Source organism: Schistocerca nitens, chromosome 4, assembly GCF_023898315.1.
Source record: "Schistocerca nitens isolate TAMUIC-IGC-003100 chromosome 4, iqSchNite1.1, whole genome shotgun sequence".
In the NCBI taxonomy this organism is placed as follows: Eukaryota; Metazoa; Arthropoda; class Insecta; order Orthoptera; family Acrididae; genus Schistocerca; species Schistocerca nitens.
The window spans coordinates 828,793,764-828,810,539 of record NC_064617.1 but is presented as its reverse complement, the minus strand read 5'-3'; the positions used below and the strand labels follow the sequence as shown (position 1 = coordinate 828,810,539).

The window sequence follows — 16,776 nt, the reverse complement described above, 5'->3', positions numbered from 1 at the left end:
GACTGATGACCTCAGACGTTAAGTCCCATAGTGCTCAGAGCCATTTGAATCATTCTGAACCTTAAATAACGTAACTATCCGGCGAACGGTCCGGACACTTGGATGATGTCGTCCAGGATACCGAGCAGCATACATAGCACACGCCCGTTGGGCATTTTGAACACAATAGCCATACATCAACACGATATCGACCTTTTCAGCAATTGGTAAACGGTCCATTTTAACACGGGTAATGTATCACGAAGTAAATACCGTCCGCACTGGCGGAGTGTTACGTGATACCACGTACTAATACGTTTGTGACTGTTACAGCGCCATCTATCACAAAGCGAAAAAAGTGGTCCAACTAAAACATTCATATTTCTTTACGTACTACACGAATATGTAAAAAAGGTGGGGGTTCCTATTTAAAAAAACGCAGTTGATATCCGTTTCACCTATGGCAGCGCCATCTTGCGGGCCAACTATAACGCCATCTGGTTTCCCCCTTCTAGTTAGACGAGTTTCGTTCTTTGAATTTTTTTTGTTTGATGCTTATTTCGGGAGATATTTGGCCCAGTCACTATCAATGGACCACCCTGTATATAACGGGCATGAGCAGCGTCAGAAGTTGAGTGACCACTGTGAAGGACATGAAGTTGCCTCGAACTCGTGCGAGACAGCTTTATCAGCAGCTGACAGAATTTGAAAGTGGCCTTACAATAGGTCTCTGTTTGGACAGCTGGTAGAATGAGGCAATATGCAGATTTGTGGAGCATTGGGCCGTGAAAGTGGCCCGATGTCGGACTGCTTGGATACACGAGGGGAGACATACTCGTTGTCAAGGTTCTATTCAAACATATCTGAACTCCACAAGGGAGGAACACAGTAATGCACACTAAGCACACTGTAACCACTTCACGTCTGCGCCTGCCATCCGAGAACAAGTAATGGATTCCCGGCTACAATCTGTGTCATCCCACACCAATGGTCGAAGACTACCAACAGCTGGACTAGGGAATTACTGCGTATTACACGCATAGTCTGCCGTTACACCACGGCATCAACAGTTGAGTCTGGCTTGATGCCGTGACCGGGAAGCGTGGAATAATGACGTCGCAATGATGCCGCATTCTGTTCAGCGATGGATCGCGTTTCTGAACTACCCCGGATGACCATCATCAGTGAGTATGGGGGCGACCTGGAGAGAGGTTCCATTCGTCTGTTGTTTTGTAGGGGATCCGCCGTGTCAATCCATGCGTAGTTGTATTGGGAACCATCAGGTGACGGCTGCTACTGACTGATGGAATTCCGACGACATAATATTACGTCAGGACGTTCTGCGTCATTATGTGTTACCTCTCATATGACAGTATCGTGGTGCCGTTTTTCGACAGGACAACGCTCGTCCACGCATTTCAAGTGCCTCTAAGAAGTGTCTGCGTGATGTACAAGTAGTCCCGTGGCTATCAAGATCTCAGGATCTGCCCATTATAGAACACAGATCGGACGTTAACTCCAAAAAAATGGTTCAAATGGCTCTGAGCACTGTGGGACTCAACTGCTGTGGTTATCAGTCCCCTAGAACTTAGAACTACTTAAACCTAACTAACCTAAGGACATCACACACATCCATGCCCGAGGCAGGATTCGAACCTGCGACCGTAGCAGTCCCACGGTTCCGGACTGCCCGCCTAGAACCGCGAGACCACCGCGGCCGGCGTTAACTCCATCCCAGTTGCAGTATCCAGAATATCAAGGACCAGTTCCAGCAGCTGTGGGCCTGCTTGCCTCAGAAGAAATTACAACGGCTTTATCACACCGTTCCTAACAGAATCAGTGCATGCATTAGGACAGAGAGGATGCGACGTTATATTGATAAGTGGGATCATTCTGCGAAGTTCTTTGTAAATTTGAAGCGATTTCGTAATCACTGAAATACAGTCAGTTCCACTAGAAAGTGTACGCCATAATTTTAAATGTAACGTCTGCAGCGACATCTGTCGTAGTGGTCTCGAATCTGTAATCAATGCGCTTTTGCACAATGTGTTGATAAACTGTGTGACAGTTGAATGTTTTGTTTTGCCGGTTGCAGTTTAAAATGAGTGCAAAATATCGGAAGCCCCATAAGGTAGTGTTTCTTGTAATTCGTCCAAAGAGACAAAAGCTTTCATATGAAGCTGCTGCTAAAATTCTTAGAAGACATTCGTTGCGAAGTGGGGCAAACGATATTTTAAGGTTGGAAACGTGGATGATTTACCGGAGAGAGGGCTAACGTGTGCGACGTGGTACTTACTTCCAGCCAATTTCAATACTGAAAAATGTACAGTATTTATCAAAAATGCCTTCTTAGGTCCGTTAAAAGCTATTTGCTTCTAACGACGCAAACTAGGTCCTTCAAGAGGATAATGTTCCGAAACATCGCAGCCGTCTCTGTACAGCGTGGAATCAAGGCAATGGGGTGTCCACGATGGATTGGCCTGCAATGTCTCCGGATGCAAATCCGATCTCAAATGTTCGGTCGTATATTAAGATGAAGCTAAAAGCAAAGCCAATATGCACTTTGAAGCAGCTGTCATATCAAATCATGACGATATGGAGATCGTTACCGAGAGGAAATGCAGAAAATCTCGTGAAAAGCATGCCAAAAGGGTGCAAGCTATATTCGATAACGGCGGTCATTGGATTAAGTATTAAGTAATTGTGCAATTAGTAATAAAATATACTTTCATGTAAATACTTATTTATAATAGTGTCTATTATTTCATACAGGTCGGCCGGTGTGGCCGAGCGGTTCTAGGCGCTTCAGTCTAGAACCGCGCGACCGCTATGGTCGCAGGTTGAATCCTTCCTCGGGCATGGATGTATGTGATGTCCTTAGGTTAGTTAGGTTTAAGTAGTTCTAAGTTCTAGGGGACTGATGACCTCACGTTAAGTCCCATAGTGCTCAGAGCCATTTTAACCATTTCATACAGACAACAGCGTACACTTTGTTGTGGAACTGACTGTAACATCACATATCCTCTCAACACATGAAGTTTCGTTTCATTTCCTCCTCCCTTTCTGGATGCTTAACTTCTTTTTGTCAGGCAGTGTATAATCAAAGCAAAGGGTCGCAGCTGGTGGCTCTCTACATTTCATTTTCTATAAAATCAGTGGACCTTTTGGTCGACATATTTTTATGACTCGTCTGACGATAGTTTAACTGTGACATGCGGTCATCAGCGCCCTTACAAAGTCCCAATTTTTTCCACAGTCCAATGTAGCCACTGTCACGAATGATGTAGCCACTGTCACGAATGATGATGATGATGATGAAATGATCAGGACAACACAAACACCCGGTCCCCGGGCAGAGAAAATTTCCAACCCGGCCGGGAATCGAAGCCGGGACCCCATGATCAAGAGGCAGCAACTCTAGCCACTATACCACGAGCTGCGGACTCCACATATGTGGAACAGTAGGTGCAATCTGTGTGCACGGCAGGGCTTCGTGCACCATGGGAGAACTACAATTTAATACGGGATCACTATACACTGCGGCACTGAAAACTGTGTGCACTGTTCGCTGAGTAATGCATTGGTTCTAGCGATTTATGTATCTCCAAAACGTACATTGGTAATTCATCCACTGTCAACGATCTTTCGACTTTGAGTATACTTCCAGTCCCTCCTCCTTTAACGGTGCTATATTTTTCTGTGAATAAACACTCTGCAAATTCTTCATGTTGAGGTGATCGTCCTTCACAAGAGCTCGGTATTTGTACCCGTGTTTGCTTGAATAATGAATATTATTTGAAGACTGTGCTTTGAACAAAAGATAATTTCTTGTTTTCCTCCTTGCCCATGCACTTTTGACTTCATCATCAGCTTGTTTGTCTTCACTTTAAGGGAGAATTAAGAGTAGTATATGATTACGATAAGTAAGGAAATAACGAGGACTGTTAGGTGGATCGAGAGTACGTAATAAGTTTTTCTTTACAAACTTACTCGGGTAAGACAATGCGTGGCGACATGAAGTGAACCTAGCTCATATTCTTGAGAGTAACGTGGGTAAACCCAATGGCATGGATCCATACGTTAATAAGATAATGGTAAACTACAATTTAGTCTCCGAAAGAGATTGGATGCTGTGGAATACTTTTCAAGTGTGTTTCATTCACCTCAGAACCGAGCGAGGTGGCGCAGTGGTTAGCACACTGGACTCGCATTCGGGAGGACGACGGTTCAATCCCGTCTCCGACCATCCTGATTTAGGTTTTCCGTGATTTCCCTAAATCGCTTCAGGCAAATGCCGGGATGGTTCCTTTGAAAGGGCACGGCCGATTTCCTTTCCCACCCTTCCCTCACCCGAGCTTACGCTCCGTCTCTAATGACCTCGTTGTCGACGGGACGTTAAACACTAATATCCTCCTCCTCTCCTCCTCATTCACCTCAGGTTGGGCTAATAGCGTATAACAAGAAGGCACGGAGAGTGATCAAAGTTTCTGTGCACGCAGAGCAGTGTAACAGAAATCTGCGACAGAAAAATCCGATGTAATGGACTCTTTATGCAGACGTTTAATATTTAGCGATAATTTACTTAGAAAATTGCACGAATCTACTTTCAGGTCGCAATATATGGGTATTCTTTTGTCACAAAGTCGCTGCAGTTCGCAGTGGAGAGAAAACTTGAGACATAAAAGTAACTTAGGGCGTACCTCAGTGGACTGCTGAAAGACCGTTGCCGTTTACAGTGTGTATAAAAGACCTAGTGAGTAACGTCGGAAGCTCCGTAAGGTTACTCGCAGATGATTAAGCTGTATTCAGAGAAGTCGCAGCACTAAAAACTTGTAGCTAAATATCGAAACATCTGCATAGGATCGATGTTTGGTGCAAGGATTTAAGTTAGCCCTGATCATAAAGAAATGTACAGCGTACAAATAGGAAGAATGACCCGTTATTGTAGGATTACACCACCGCTGAACAAGCACTGGATGCAATCACATTCATTAAATGTCTAAGATTACGCACAAGTAGAGATTTCTTGTGAAACGACCACATAAACTAATCGCAGGAAAGACGGACGCCAGAGTGCAAGAATCCTCAGCCAGTGTAGTCCGCCCACGAAGGCTGTAGCTCGCAAAACTCTTGAGTCGACCAGTACTTGAATATTGCTCCACAGTATTGGAGCCCTGACAGATAGGACTGGAAGATTAAATAGAGACGGTCCACAGAAGAGTAGCGCATTTTGTCACAGGTTCGATTAGTAGGAGACGCTCGTACAACTTCAGTGGCAGACGTTACAAGAGAGGCGATGTGCATCACGTTGCAGTTTACAGCTAAAATTCCCTGCGCGTACTTTTAAGGAAGAGTCTAGCAACGGATTGCTTCGTCCTACACGAATATCGCAAAAGGACAATGGAGGTAAAATCAGAGAGATTCGAGCTCTCTCACGGAGGCTTACCAATAAACGTTCTTCCCGCGTGCAATTTGTGAATGCAACGGGAAGGAGGGGAAATGACATTGGTAGATAAAGTACCCTCCGCCACGCTCCATTAGATGGTTTGTGGAGTGCATGTAAATGCAGATATAGCGCAGTCACTCTTCCCACACTCAGTCCCAAATGGATCGAGTACGCCCTGTACATTGATTGTAGTTGGTAGATGACAAGTGTAAGAACACTATCAAGCGCTCATTGGAGTTGGAAGGCGTAGGGAGTTTGAGCTTGGTGAGAAGTGGCCAACGGGAGAACTCTGGCGCGCTCTGAGGTCCAGCCGCGAACGCGCTTACTCACCAGCGTTCCCGTAGGCCGGCAGCAACTTCTCCTGCAGGCAGATGAGGTACACGATCACCGAGCCGAAGATGAAGCCCGTCAGGAACATGACGGCCTTGAAGCAGCGGTAACCTGAAACAGCAACCAGTACCCGTGTCAGCGGGCGCATGGGACAGCTCTACCCGCCGTCTCCAACGGACGTGGTCAAACCCCCTAGCACAGCCTCTCTTCAGTCGCAGTGTCAGGGGCTAGGCTAGGAGAAACTTTAACGACGAGAAATATGTATGAAAATATGCGAGACAATGCTAAAAGCACATCGAAAAATAAAATTTGTAGGACTACAATAGATTGGTCGCATCTCGATGTATCCGTAGATTCTTGATCGCCAAAGCACGTTACTACTGAAGCGCTCAACACAGTTTTCCGCCTCGAATCCTAGTGACAGTATAAATTTCTGTTGGTGTTTGGTTGTCATGTGGAGGAGAGGTGTATTGGGAAGTTCCTTATTACGGAACTATTGGCCATTGTCCTGGATTAAACCCCCAGTCACTGTGCAGAGTCTCGTGGAGTGAGTGCATTTGATGCTACTGAAGGTGGTTTGTTTCTTAATGACACACTGAACTCGATGCTGTTCTATACGGGTATGTCTTGTTCCCTTTTCGCTTTGCGTTGCTCATCAACACTTTAAACACCAATGAACCCATACGTATTCGTCACAGACATCCGCATGAACGCAACATTTCGCGATGGAAACATGCTCATTGGTTATGTACAACGAAAACTGTATCTATTGATACGTAATCAGCATGGTTTCAGAAAACATCGTTCTTGCGCACGAAGTAATGGCCGCTATCGACAGGGGATCTCAAGTTGATTCCGGATTTCTAGATTTCCGGAAAGCTTTTGACACCGTTCCTCACAAGCGACTTCTAATCAAGCTGCGGGCCTATGGGATATCGTGTCAGTTGTGCGACTGGATTCGTGATTTCCTGTCAGGAAGGTCGCAGTTCGTAGTAATAGACGGCAAATCATCGAGTAAAACTGAAGTGATATCAGGTGTTCCCCAGGGAAGCGTCCTGGGACCTCTGCTGTTCCTGATCTATGTAAATGACCTGGGTGACAATCTGAGCAGTTCTCTTAGGTTGTTCGCAGATGATGCTCTAATTTACCGTCTAATAAGGTCATCCGAAGACCAGTATCAGTTGCAAAGCGATTTAGAAAAGATTGCTGTATGATGTGGCAGGTGGCAGTTGACGCTAAATAGCGAAAAGTGTGAGGTGATCCACGTGAGTTCCAAAACAAATCCTTTGGAATTCGATTACTCGATAAATAGTACAATTCTCAAGGCTGTCAATGCAACTAAGTACCTGGGTGTTAAAATTACGAACAACTTCAGTTGGAAAGACCACATAGATAATATTGTGGGGGAGGCGAGCCAAAGGTTGCGTTTCATTGGCAGGACACTTAGAAGATGCAACAAGTCCACTAAAGAGACAGCTTACACTACACTCGTTCGTCCTCTGTTAGAATATTGTTGCGCGGTGTGGGATCCTTACCAGGTGGGATTGATGGAGGACATCGAAAGGATGCAAAAAAGGGCAGCTCGTTTTGTATTATCACGTAATAGGTGAGAGAGTGTCAATGATATGATACGCGAGTTGGGATGGAAGTCATTAAGGCAAAGACTTTTTTCGTCGCGGTGAGATCTATTTACGAAATTTCAGTCACCAACTTTCTCTTCCGAATGCGAAAATATTTTGTTGAGCCCAACCTACATAGGTAGGAATGATCATCAAAATAAAATAAGAGAAATCAGAGCTCGAACAGAAAGGTTTAGGTGTTCGTTTTTCCCGCGCGCTGTTCGGGAGTGGAATGGTAGAGAGATAGTATGATTGTGGTTCGATGAACCCTCTGCCAAGCACTTGAATGCGAATTGCAGAGTAGTCATGTAGATGTAGATGTGGATGTAGATTTACGCGGCTGAGAGGACGAAGATTTGCAACGATAGACGAGATAAAGGGAAATTCAGAGATGAAGGCGTTTCGCGCGATCCAGCAGGAGGCGTACCAAGACTGCTTCCCGTAGTGGAAACGGCGTTGGGAGCGGCGTATCCATTGTGGAGGAGAGTTTTTCGAAGGAGACCATGCACAGTAAGTAAGAGGTTAAGTGTAGAAACATTTTGTGGATAAAGTTCTGGTGTTTCTTGAACAGACCTCGTGCGTATTCAATGAAAACAACCGAACTGTTTACCAAAATCAAGACTGGAGAAGTAAGCCACAAAAAGTACTATCTAATGATGTTTCACAGCCACCGAAAGAAGTTCTGACTCATAAACGACATAAAAATGGTTTACAGAAGAGATTTATATACACTCCTGGAAATGGAAAAAAGAACACATTGACACCGGTGTGTCAGACCCACCATACTTGCTCCGGACACTGCGAGAGGGCTGTACAAGCAATGATCACACGCACGGCACAGCGGACACACCAGGAACCGCGGTGTTGGCCGTCGAATGGCGCTAGCTGCGCAGCATTTGTGCACCGCCGCCGTCAGTGTCAGCCAGTTTGCCGTGGCATACGGAGCTCCATCGCAGTCTTTAACACTGGTAGCATGCCGCGACAGCGTGGACGTGAACCGTATGTGCAGTTGACGGACTTTGAGCGAGGGCGTATAGTGGGCATGCGGGAGGCCGGGTGGACGTACCGCCGAATTGCTCAACACGTGGGCGTGAGGTCTCCACAGTACATCGATGTTGTCGCCAGTGGTCGGCGGAAGGTGCACGTGCCCGCCGACCTGGGACCGGACCGCAGCGACGCACGGATGCACGCCAAGACCGTAGGATCCTACGCAGTGCCGTAGGGGACCGCACCGCCACTTCCCAGCAAATTAGGGACACTGTTGCTCCTGGGGTATCGGCGAGGACCATTCGCAACCGTCTCCATGAAGCTGGGCTACGGTCCCGCACACCGTTAGGCCGTCTTCCGCTCACGCCCCAACATCGTGCAGCCCGCCTCCAGTGGTGTCGCGACAGGCGTGAATGGAGGGACGAATGGAGACGTGTCGTCTTCAGCGATGAGAGTCGCTTCTGCCTTGGTGCCAATGATGGTCGTATGCGTGTTTGGCGCCGTGCAGGTGAGCGCCACAATCAGGACTGCATACGACCGAGGCACACAGGGCCAACACCCGGCATCATGGTGTGGGGAGCGATCTCCTACACTGGCCGTACACCACTGGTGATCGTCGAGGGGACACTGAATAGTGCACGGTACATCCAAACCGTCATCGAACCCATCGTTCTACCATTCCTAGACCGGCAAGGGAACTTGCTGTTCCAACAGGACAATGCACGTCCGCATGTATCCCGTGCCACCCAACGTGCTCTAGAAGGTGTAAGTCAACTACCCTGGCCAGCAAGATCTCCGGATCTGTCCCCCATTGAGCATGTTTGGGACTGGATGAAGCGTCGTCTCACGCGGTCTGCACGTCCAGCACGAACGCTGGTCCAACTGAGGCGCCAGGTGGAAATGGCATGGCAAGCCGTTCCACAGGACTACATCCAGCATCTCTACGATCGTCTCCATGGGAGAATAGCAGCCTGCATTGCTGCGAAAGGTGGATATACACTGTACTAGTGCCGACATTGTGCATGCTCTGTTGCCTGTGTCTATGTGCCTGTGGTTCTGTCAGTGTGATCATGTGATGTATCTGACCCCAGGAATGTGTCAATAAAGTTTCCCCTTCCTGGGACAATGAATTCACGGTGTTCTTATTTCAATTTCCAGGAGTGCAGTTATAGCTGCGGCAAAAACAAAGTGTAGAAACGTTAAAGCGGATGACAGTAACTGGGGTGTAAATATGGCGTTTTCCACATCTCTGCCTTCAAACAGCGAAAACAATTCTTTCACGTGTAACGCAAAGTTGGCGCTCCGAAAACATTCCACAGACAGTCTGGTTCAGACTGGAATCGGGAGCAGACCAGTCCATAAACAGAATGAGTTTTTGTTACGGAATTAATCGCACGCAATCCATGCAATAAGATCAGTTCTCTAAGGCTCGATCCCCAGAGTATACCTGTCACGAAGCGAGGTGGCGCAGTTGTTAGCATTGGATTCGCATTCGGGAGGACGACGGTTCAATCCCGCGTCCGGACATCCTGATTTAGGTTTTCCGTGATTTCCCTAAATCGCTTCAAGCAAATACCGGGATGGTTCCCTTGAAATGTCACGGCCGTTTTCCTTCCCCATCCTTCCCTAATCCGATGAGACCGATGACCTCGATGATTGGTCTCTTCCACTAAATCAACCTGACCAAATCCAACCACCTGTCGGGGTTGTCAGATACGGAGTAAGCAAGAATCACGAGTCCTGGGCGCTGTCTGAAAAGCACCATCAAATAGGAACACCCCTTATCCCACGCAAAAACTCCCCTCAAAGCACTGCAAAACCGGCTTATATTAGAAAAGGCAAGTGCAATGCAGCAGTCATCTGTGACCTCACCCGTTTGCATTTTTATTTACTGTTTTGACACTGTGTTTGACGATAGCATTTTCGTTATTAGTGCCGGTTTAGGCTTATAACATATAGTCATTTTTCATAGTGCACCATTCTACATTTTCAGTTGGTGTGTTTGTCGTCTGTTAAAGACTGACGTCAGGGGAGAGTCCCGGTCCAGCATCCATTTGGTACCTACAATCCACCCATGGAGTGAACGCTTTATATGCTCTGAAGGGGCTAAAGTAGTGGACATTAACTGCCCGCCATCCATGTGGAACACGTATTGGTCTCACCGCGGACTTCTAGTACTCAGCCACACACAATTGATTTCATCAAAGTGTACGGGCCTGAAGATGGCGTTGATGCAACGTCGAAACTAGTAGCCAAATAAATATAAAATCTTAAGTACAGCTGGAGGAGTTTCATTTTTAATAAAAATTATACCAGCTGTGTCCCACCATCATACAATTTAAATATGGATGTACGAAGATTAATTGGAGATGGATCTGTCTGCGCCAAAGAGCGCTGGACAGGGCATCCTCTTCGAAAGCGGACAGGAACATAGAGATAGCTGAACGAATTATTCATGGTGGTCCTTGTGCCACAGTTAATGATAGTGCGCATGAAATGAGTGTTAGCCAAGGTTCAGCATTCCAATCGTCCATGATGCCTGTGAAGTACAGGAATGTTAGTACTGCTAGGGGACCACGTCAACTGGCAAGCATGATCAGAAAAGATTTGAGATGTCGAAATGACACATAAGACGTATCGAAGCGGAAGCTCATCATTAAATAATCCATGAAAATTTGAGAATACCAACGATGTAGATACCTACAACACTAGAAGGAAAAAAGATCTTTACTGCCCAATGTTAAAGCTATCAGTGGCTCAGAACGGCGTTCAATATGTAGCAACGAAAGTTTTTTGACCATTTGCCCATAACATAAAATGACTGACAGATAGCGGAGTAAGTTTTAAATCTAATTTAAAATCATTTCTCCTGGACAATTTCTTCTGTTTCATTGATGAATTTCTACTTAAAAACTGGTAACCAGCAAAAAAAGGTGTAGCTGCATTAGTACGACTAAAAATAAAAATGCGTTCATTGTTGATACCATTAATCATGTTTACATATCATGTAAACAGACTCGTTCCAAATCATTTCAATAAAAGAGTCGTTCAAATGATCTGTGGAACATGTAACTAACTAATCGACTTTCTCAATCGCATAGGAAGCATTCATGAGACGTGTGATGATCGCTGTGAACCACAGAGTAAGCTGCAAAGCATGGTATGGAAACATCCATCATCGCCGTCAGCAAAGCAATTCAGAAGCCAAGCTTCTGTAGGAAAGTTCAAGACTGCAATGATTTTATAAATGCAAGCTCCACTGCTGATTCATTGCACTCTTTAAGGCCGAACAGTGAACAGTGAGAGCTGCTGCGATATCTGAAAACCAAAACAAAAACGAACAGGAGAGGGAAGCTTTCAAAAGGTGTGGTTTTGCTCCAGGATAATTCATACAGCTGAGCGTCGAAAATATCGGTTTTCAGCTGCTGAAGGATCCACGACAGAGTCCTGACCTTGTTCCAAGTGATTACCACCTTTTTGGTTCGAAGAAGGGGCACATGCGCGTATCCAAGAGTTTGTCAGATGACGAGGTTGAGTAGGCGGTGCAAGTGTGGAAGTGTAGGTTACCATAAAAACCTCTTCCACGAAGGAATTAGGAAGCTTGTCAAGACACGGACGAAGTGCATAGAGATTGAGAGAGATAGATTACGTACAAAAATGAACTTAATTGCACCGTTATTTTCCCAATAAACATGTTTCTTTTTTTAAAAAAAATGGCTCCACTTTTCGATTTGCTCTCGTAGATGTGAGTACTGCAGCAGTAGGGTGTGCCATTCCCAGCCGGTGTGAATGTAAACCGAGCCGCCCGGTGACGTCACGGTGAGGGGTGCTGAGGCACGGCGAGGCGGGCTGTCGGCCTGCTCCACGCCACTGCAGGCCGCGAACGCCGCCACCCGCGCACCGTCACTGTCTGCGAAAAGGTGCCTGCTTCCCGGACGCGCACTCACAGCTCGCGAATTAGTAACAGATAATTACGCAAGTAAATCTCCTGTTATATTAACAGAATCTTCCGTCGGTTCTTGGTAGAACAACATTATAATAAATGAAAAGCACCAGTTTGCTTTTGTTCTACAATATTACTTTCATTGTAAACCGGTTTTCGGCTTACAAGGCCATCTTCAGACATTTACTGAGTATTATAGCAGACAACATAAGAAGAGAAGTAACACATCTAGACAGATGTAGAAACATACAGTAAGTAACATCTTTGCAATGAAAAAGTAAAAACTGAACTGTACATGAATAACAATGGAGTAGACAGGAAAACCTTTAGCACAAAATAGGAATAGCATGCCTACATAACAGTTTCTATTAATAAACAAAACTTATAAAATAATATAAAATTAGTACTAGAAAAGGCTTCATCAGGAGGTATGAAACATGGAGAGTGATACACAACAAATTAAAAGAAGAGACAGTTATCAATGTAAATACAGAATACATAAGGAAATTAAGCAATATCAATAAGATAAACAGAAATAAATAAATGCAGGAAAATGGAGGTGTTTGAGGGAACCTACAGTCTAAGAGTGTGGTGGTACTGCATTTTAACATTAACATTATAATGACCAGACACAGCTCAACACTTCCCCTCTCCTAAACGTCATATAACCATCTTTGTTGTTCATTACTTTCCACACTCTCTCTTCCTACATCTTCCCATTTTCCTGTATTCATTAAGTTGGTTTTGTTTTGTTGAAGTTGTCTTTGTATTCCACATAGACTGTAGTTTCAATAGTTAAGGCTTTCTTTTAACTGGTACTTGTATTACTGTCCATGTTTAACACCCCTTGTAGTTGTCTCAAATACTGTTCATATTTTACTTTGCTCATTTATTTAATGAAAACTGTTACACAGCCACTGTTTTGATTATAATGTTAATGTTGAAATGCAGTACCACCACACTCTTAGACTGTAGGCTCCCTCAAACACCTCAATTTTCCTGCATTTATTTATTTCTGTTTATCTTATTGATATTGCTTAATTTCCTTATGTATTCTGTATTTACATTGATAACTATCTCTTCTTTTAATTTGTTGTGTATCACTCTCCCCCTGTTCCATACTTCCTGATGAAGCCTTGTCTAGTACTAATTTGATTTTATTTTATAAGTTTTGTTTATTAATAGAAACTGTTATGTAGGCATGCTATTCCTATTTTGTGCTAAAGGTTTTCCTGTCTACTCCATTGTTATTCATGTACAGATCAGTTTTTACTTTTTCATTGCAAAGATGTTACTGTATGTTTCTACATCTGTCTAGATGTGTTACTTCTCTTTCAATGTTGTCTGCTATAATACTTAGTAAATCTCTGAAGATGGCCTTGTAAGCCGAAAACCGGTTTACAATGAAAGTAATATTGTAGAACAAAAGCAAACTGGTGCTTTTCATTTATTATGAAATGTCCTGTTCTTTTTGTGGAGAAGCATGCTGAACCAAAAGATACAACAGTAAAGGAAAGCAAAAATACAGCGCCTGATAAAAATGTGAACTACGCAGAAGGCGTAGTAATGTGGAAGTGTCACATCGTACTCGCACCTACCATTGACGGGTATGTAAATGGTTAGAGTTGCAATTCTTTGTGATAGGTAGGACAGTCACCAGATTCCACTAATGCCATTCGTGTTTAGTTGTGTTACCATGCCTGGCAGCGCATAGAATGAGGTGACAAAAATCATGGGCTACCTCCTAATATCTTGCCAGACCTGCTATTGCCTGGCATAATACAGTAACTCGACGTGGCATGGACTCAACACGTCTTTGGAAGTCCCCTGCAGATATTGAGCCCTTCTGTCTCTATAACCGCCCATAATTACAAAAGTGGTGCTGGTGCAGGATTTTGTCCACAAGCTGACCTCTCGATTATTCCCATAAGTGTTTGATGGGAGTCTTCTCAGGCGATCTGGGTGCTCTAGCCACTCGAATTGTCCAGAATGTTCTTCAAACCAGTCAGGAACAGTTGTAGCCCGGTGACATGGTGCATTGTCATTCACAACAACTTCACGAACATAACCACGTCGAGTCAGTTACCGGTTCAGCCAGACCAGCACACCAACTGGCATAGTGCCTTTTTGACAAGTTGGGCCCATGGTTTCGTGGGTTCTGCGCCACACTTGAAACCTACCATCAGCTCTTACCTACTGAAATCGGGACTCATCTGACCAGGCCACGGTTTTCCAGTCGTCTAGGGTCCAACCGATATTGTCACGAGCCCAGGAGAGGCGATGTGGTGCTGTTAGCAGAGACTCTTGCGTTGGTCATCTGCTGCCATAGCCCATTAACGCCAAATTTCGAGGCACTGTCCTAACGGATTGTTGGCCGCACGTCGCATATTGATTTCTGCGGTTATTTCAGGTAGTTTTGCCTGTATTTTGTGCACTGAAAACTCTACTGTAACGCCGCTACTCTCGGTCGTTAAGTGAAGGCCATCGGCCACTGCATTGTCTGTGGTGAGAGATAATGCCAGAAATGTGGTATTCTCCACACATACTCTTGACAGTGTGGATCTCGGAATATTGAATTCCCTAACAATTTCCGAAATGGAATGTCCCATATGCCTTGCTCCAACTACCATTCCGCGTTCAAAGTCTGTTATTTGCCGTCGTGCGGCTCAAATCATATAGGATACCTTTTCACATGAATCACCTCGGTACAAATAGCAACTCCACCAATGCACTGCTCTTTTATGCCTTCTGCGATACTACCGCCATCTGTATATCTACATATTGCTGTCCATGACTTTTGTCATCTCACTGTACAAGGGGCGTGAACAGTGTCAGATGTTGAGCGATTAATGTGAAAGACACAGAGTTGCAGCGTAAGCGTGTGAGGCAGCGTTATCACCACCTGACAGAGTTTGAAAGAGACCTTATTACGAATTTTCATTAAGCCGGCTGGTCAAATCAGGCAGTGACGAGATTTGTTGGGCGTCTACATCTACATATACATGACTACTCTGCAATTCACATTCAAGTGCTTGGCAGAGGGTTCATCGAACCACAATCATACTATCTCTCTACCATTCCACTCCCGAACAGCGCGCGGGAAAAACGAACACCTAAACCTTTCTGTTCAAGCTCTGATTTCTCTTATTTTATTTTGATGATTATTCCTACCTATGTAGGTTGGGCTCAACAAAATATTTTCGCATTCGGAAGAGAAAGTTGGTGACTGAAATTTCGTAAATAGATCTCACCGCGACGAAAAATGTCTTTGCTTTAATGACTTCCATCCCAACTCGCGTATCGTATCATTGACACTCTCTCCCCTATTACGTGATAATACAAAACGAGCTGCCCTTTTTTGCATCCTTTCGATGTCCTCCATCAATCCCACCTGGTAAGGATCCCACACCGCGCAGCAATATTCTAACAGAGGACGAACGAGTGTAGTGTAAGCTGTCTCTTTAGTGGACTTGTTGCATCTTCTAAGTGTCCTGCCAATGAAACGCAACCTTTGGCTCGCCTTCCCCACAATATTATCTATGTGGTCTTTCCAACTGAAGTTGTTCGTAATTTTAACACCCAGGTACTTAGTTGAATTGACAGCCTTGAGAATTGTACTATTTATCGAGTAATCGAATTCCAAAGGATTTGTTTTGGAACTCATGTGGATCACCTCACACTTTTCGCTATTTAGCGTCAACTGCCACCTGCCACATCATACAGCAATCTTTTCTAAATCGCTTTGCGACTGATACTGGTCTTCGGATGACCTTATTAGACGGTAAATTACAGCATCATCTGCGAACAACCTAAAAGAACTGCTCAGATTGTCACCCAGGTCATTTACATAGATCAGGAACAGCAGAGGTCCCAGGACGCTTCCCTGGGGAACACCTGATATCACTTCAGTTTTACTCGATGATTTGTCGTCTATTACTACGAACTGCGACCTTCCTGACAGGAAATCACGAATCCAGTCGCACAACTGTCACGATATCCCATAGGCCCGCAGCTTGATTAGAAGTCGCTTGTGAGGAACGGTGTCAAAAGCTTTCCGGAAATCTAGAAATACGGAATCAACTTGAGATCCCCTGTCGATAGCGGCCATTACTTCGTGCGAATAAAGAGCTAGCTGCGTTGCACAAGAACGATGTTTTCTGAAACCATGCTGATTACGTATCAATAGATCGTTCCCTTCGAGGTGATTCATAATGTTTGAATACAGTATATGCTCCAAAACCCTACTGCAAACCAACGTCAATGATATAGGTCTGTAGTTCGATGGATTACTCCTACTACCCTTCTTAAACACTGGTGCGACCTGCGCAATTTCCAATCTGTAGGTACAGATCTATCGGTGAGCGAGCGGTTGTATATGATTGCTAAGTATGGAGCTATTATATCAGCGTAATCTGAAAGGAAGTTAATCGGTATACAATCTGGATCTGAAGACTTGCCCGTATCAAGCGATT

At 44.9% G+C, this 16,776-nt stretch overlaps 1 protein-coding gene across 1 annotated transcript in view; it reads right to left on the bottom strand.

Moving 5' to 3' along the window:
- The window catches only part of LOC126253254 (transmembrane protein 198), a 149,998-nt gene that overhangs the window by 77,509 nt on the left and 55,713 nt on the right, over window positions 1-16,776 (bottom strand). Inside the window, exon 2 of the mRNA XM_049954459.1 lies at window positions 5,756-5,866. Coding sequence (XP_049810416.1) covers window positions 5,756-5,866 — 111 coding nt within the window. The remainder of the gene's footprint in view (window positions 1-5,755; window positions 5,867-16,776) is intronic.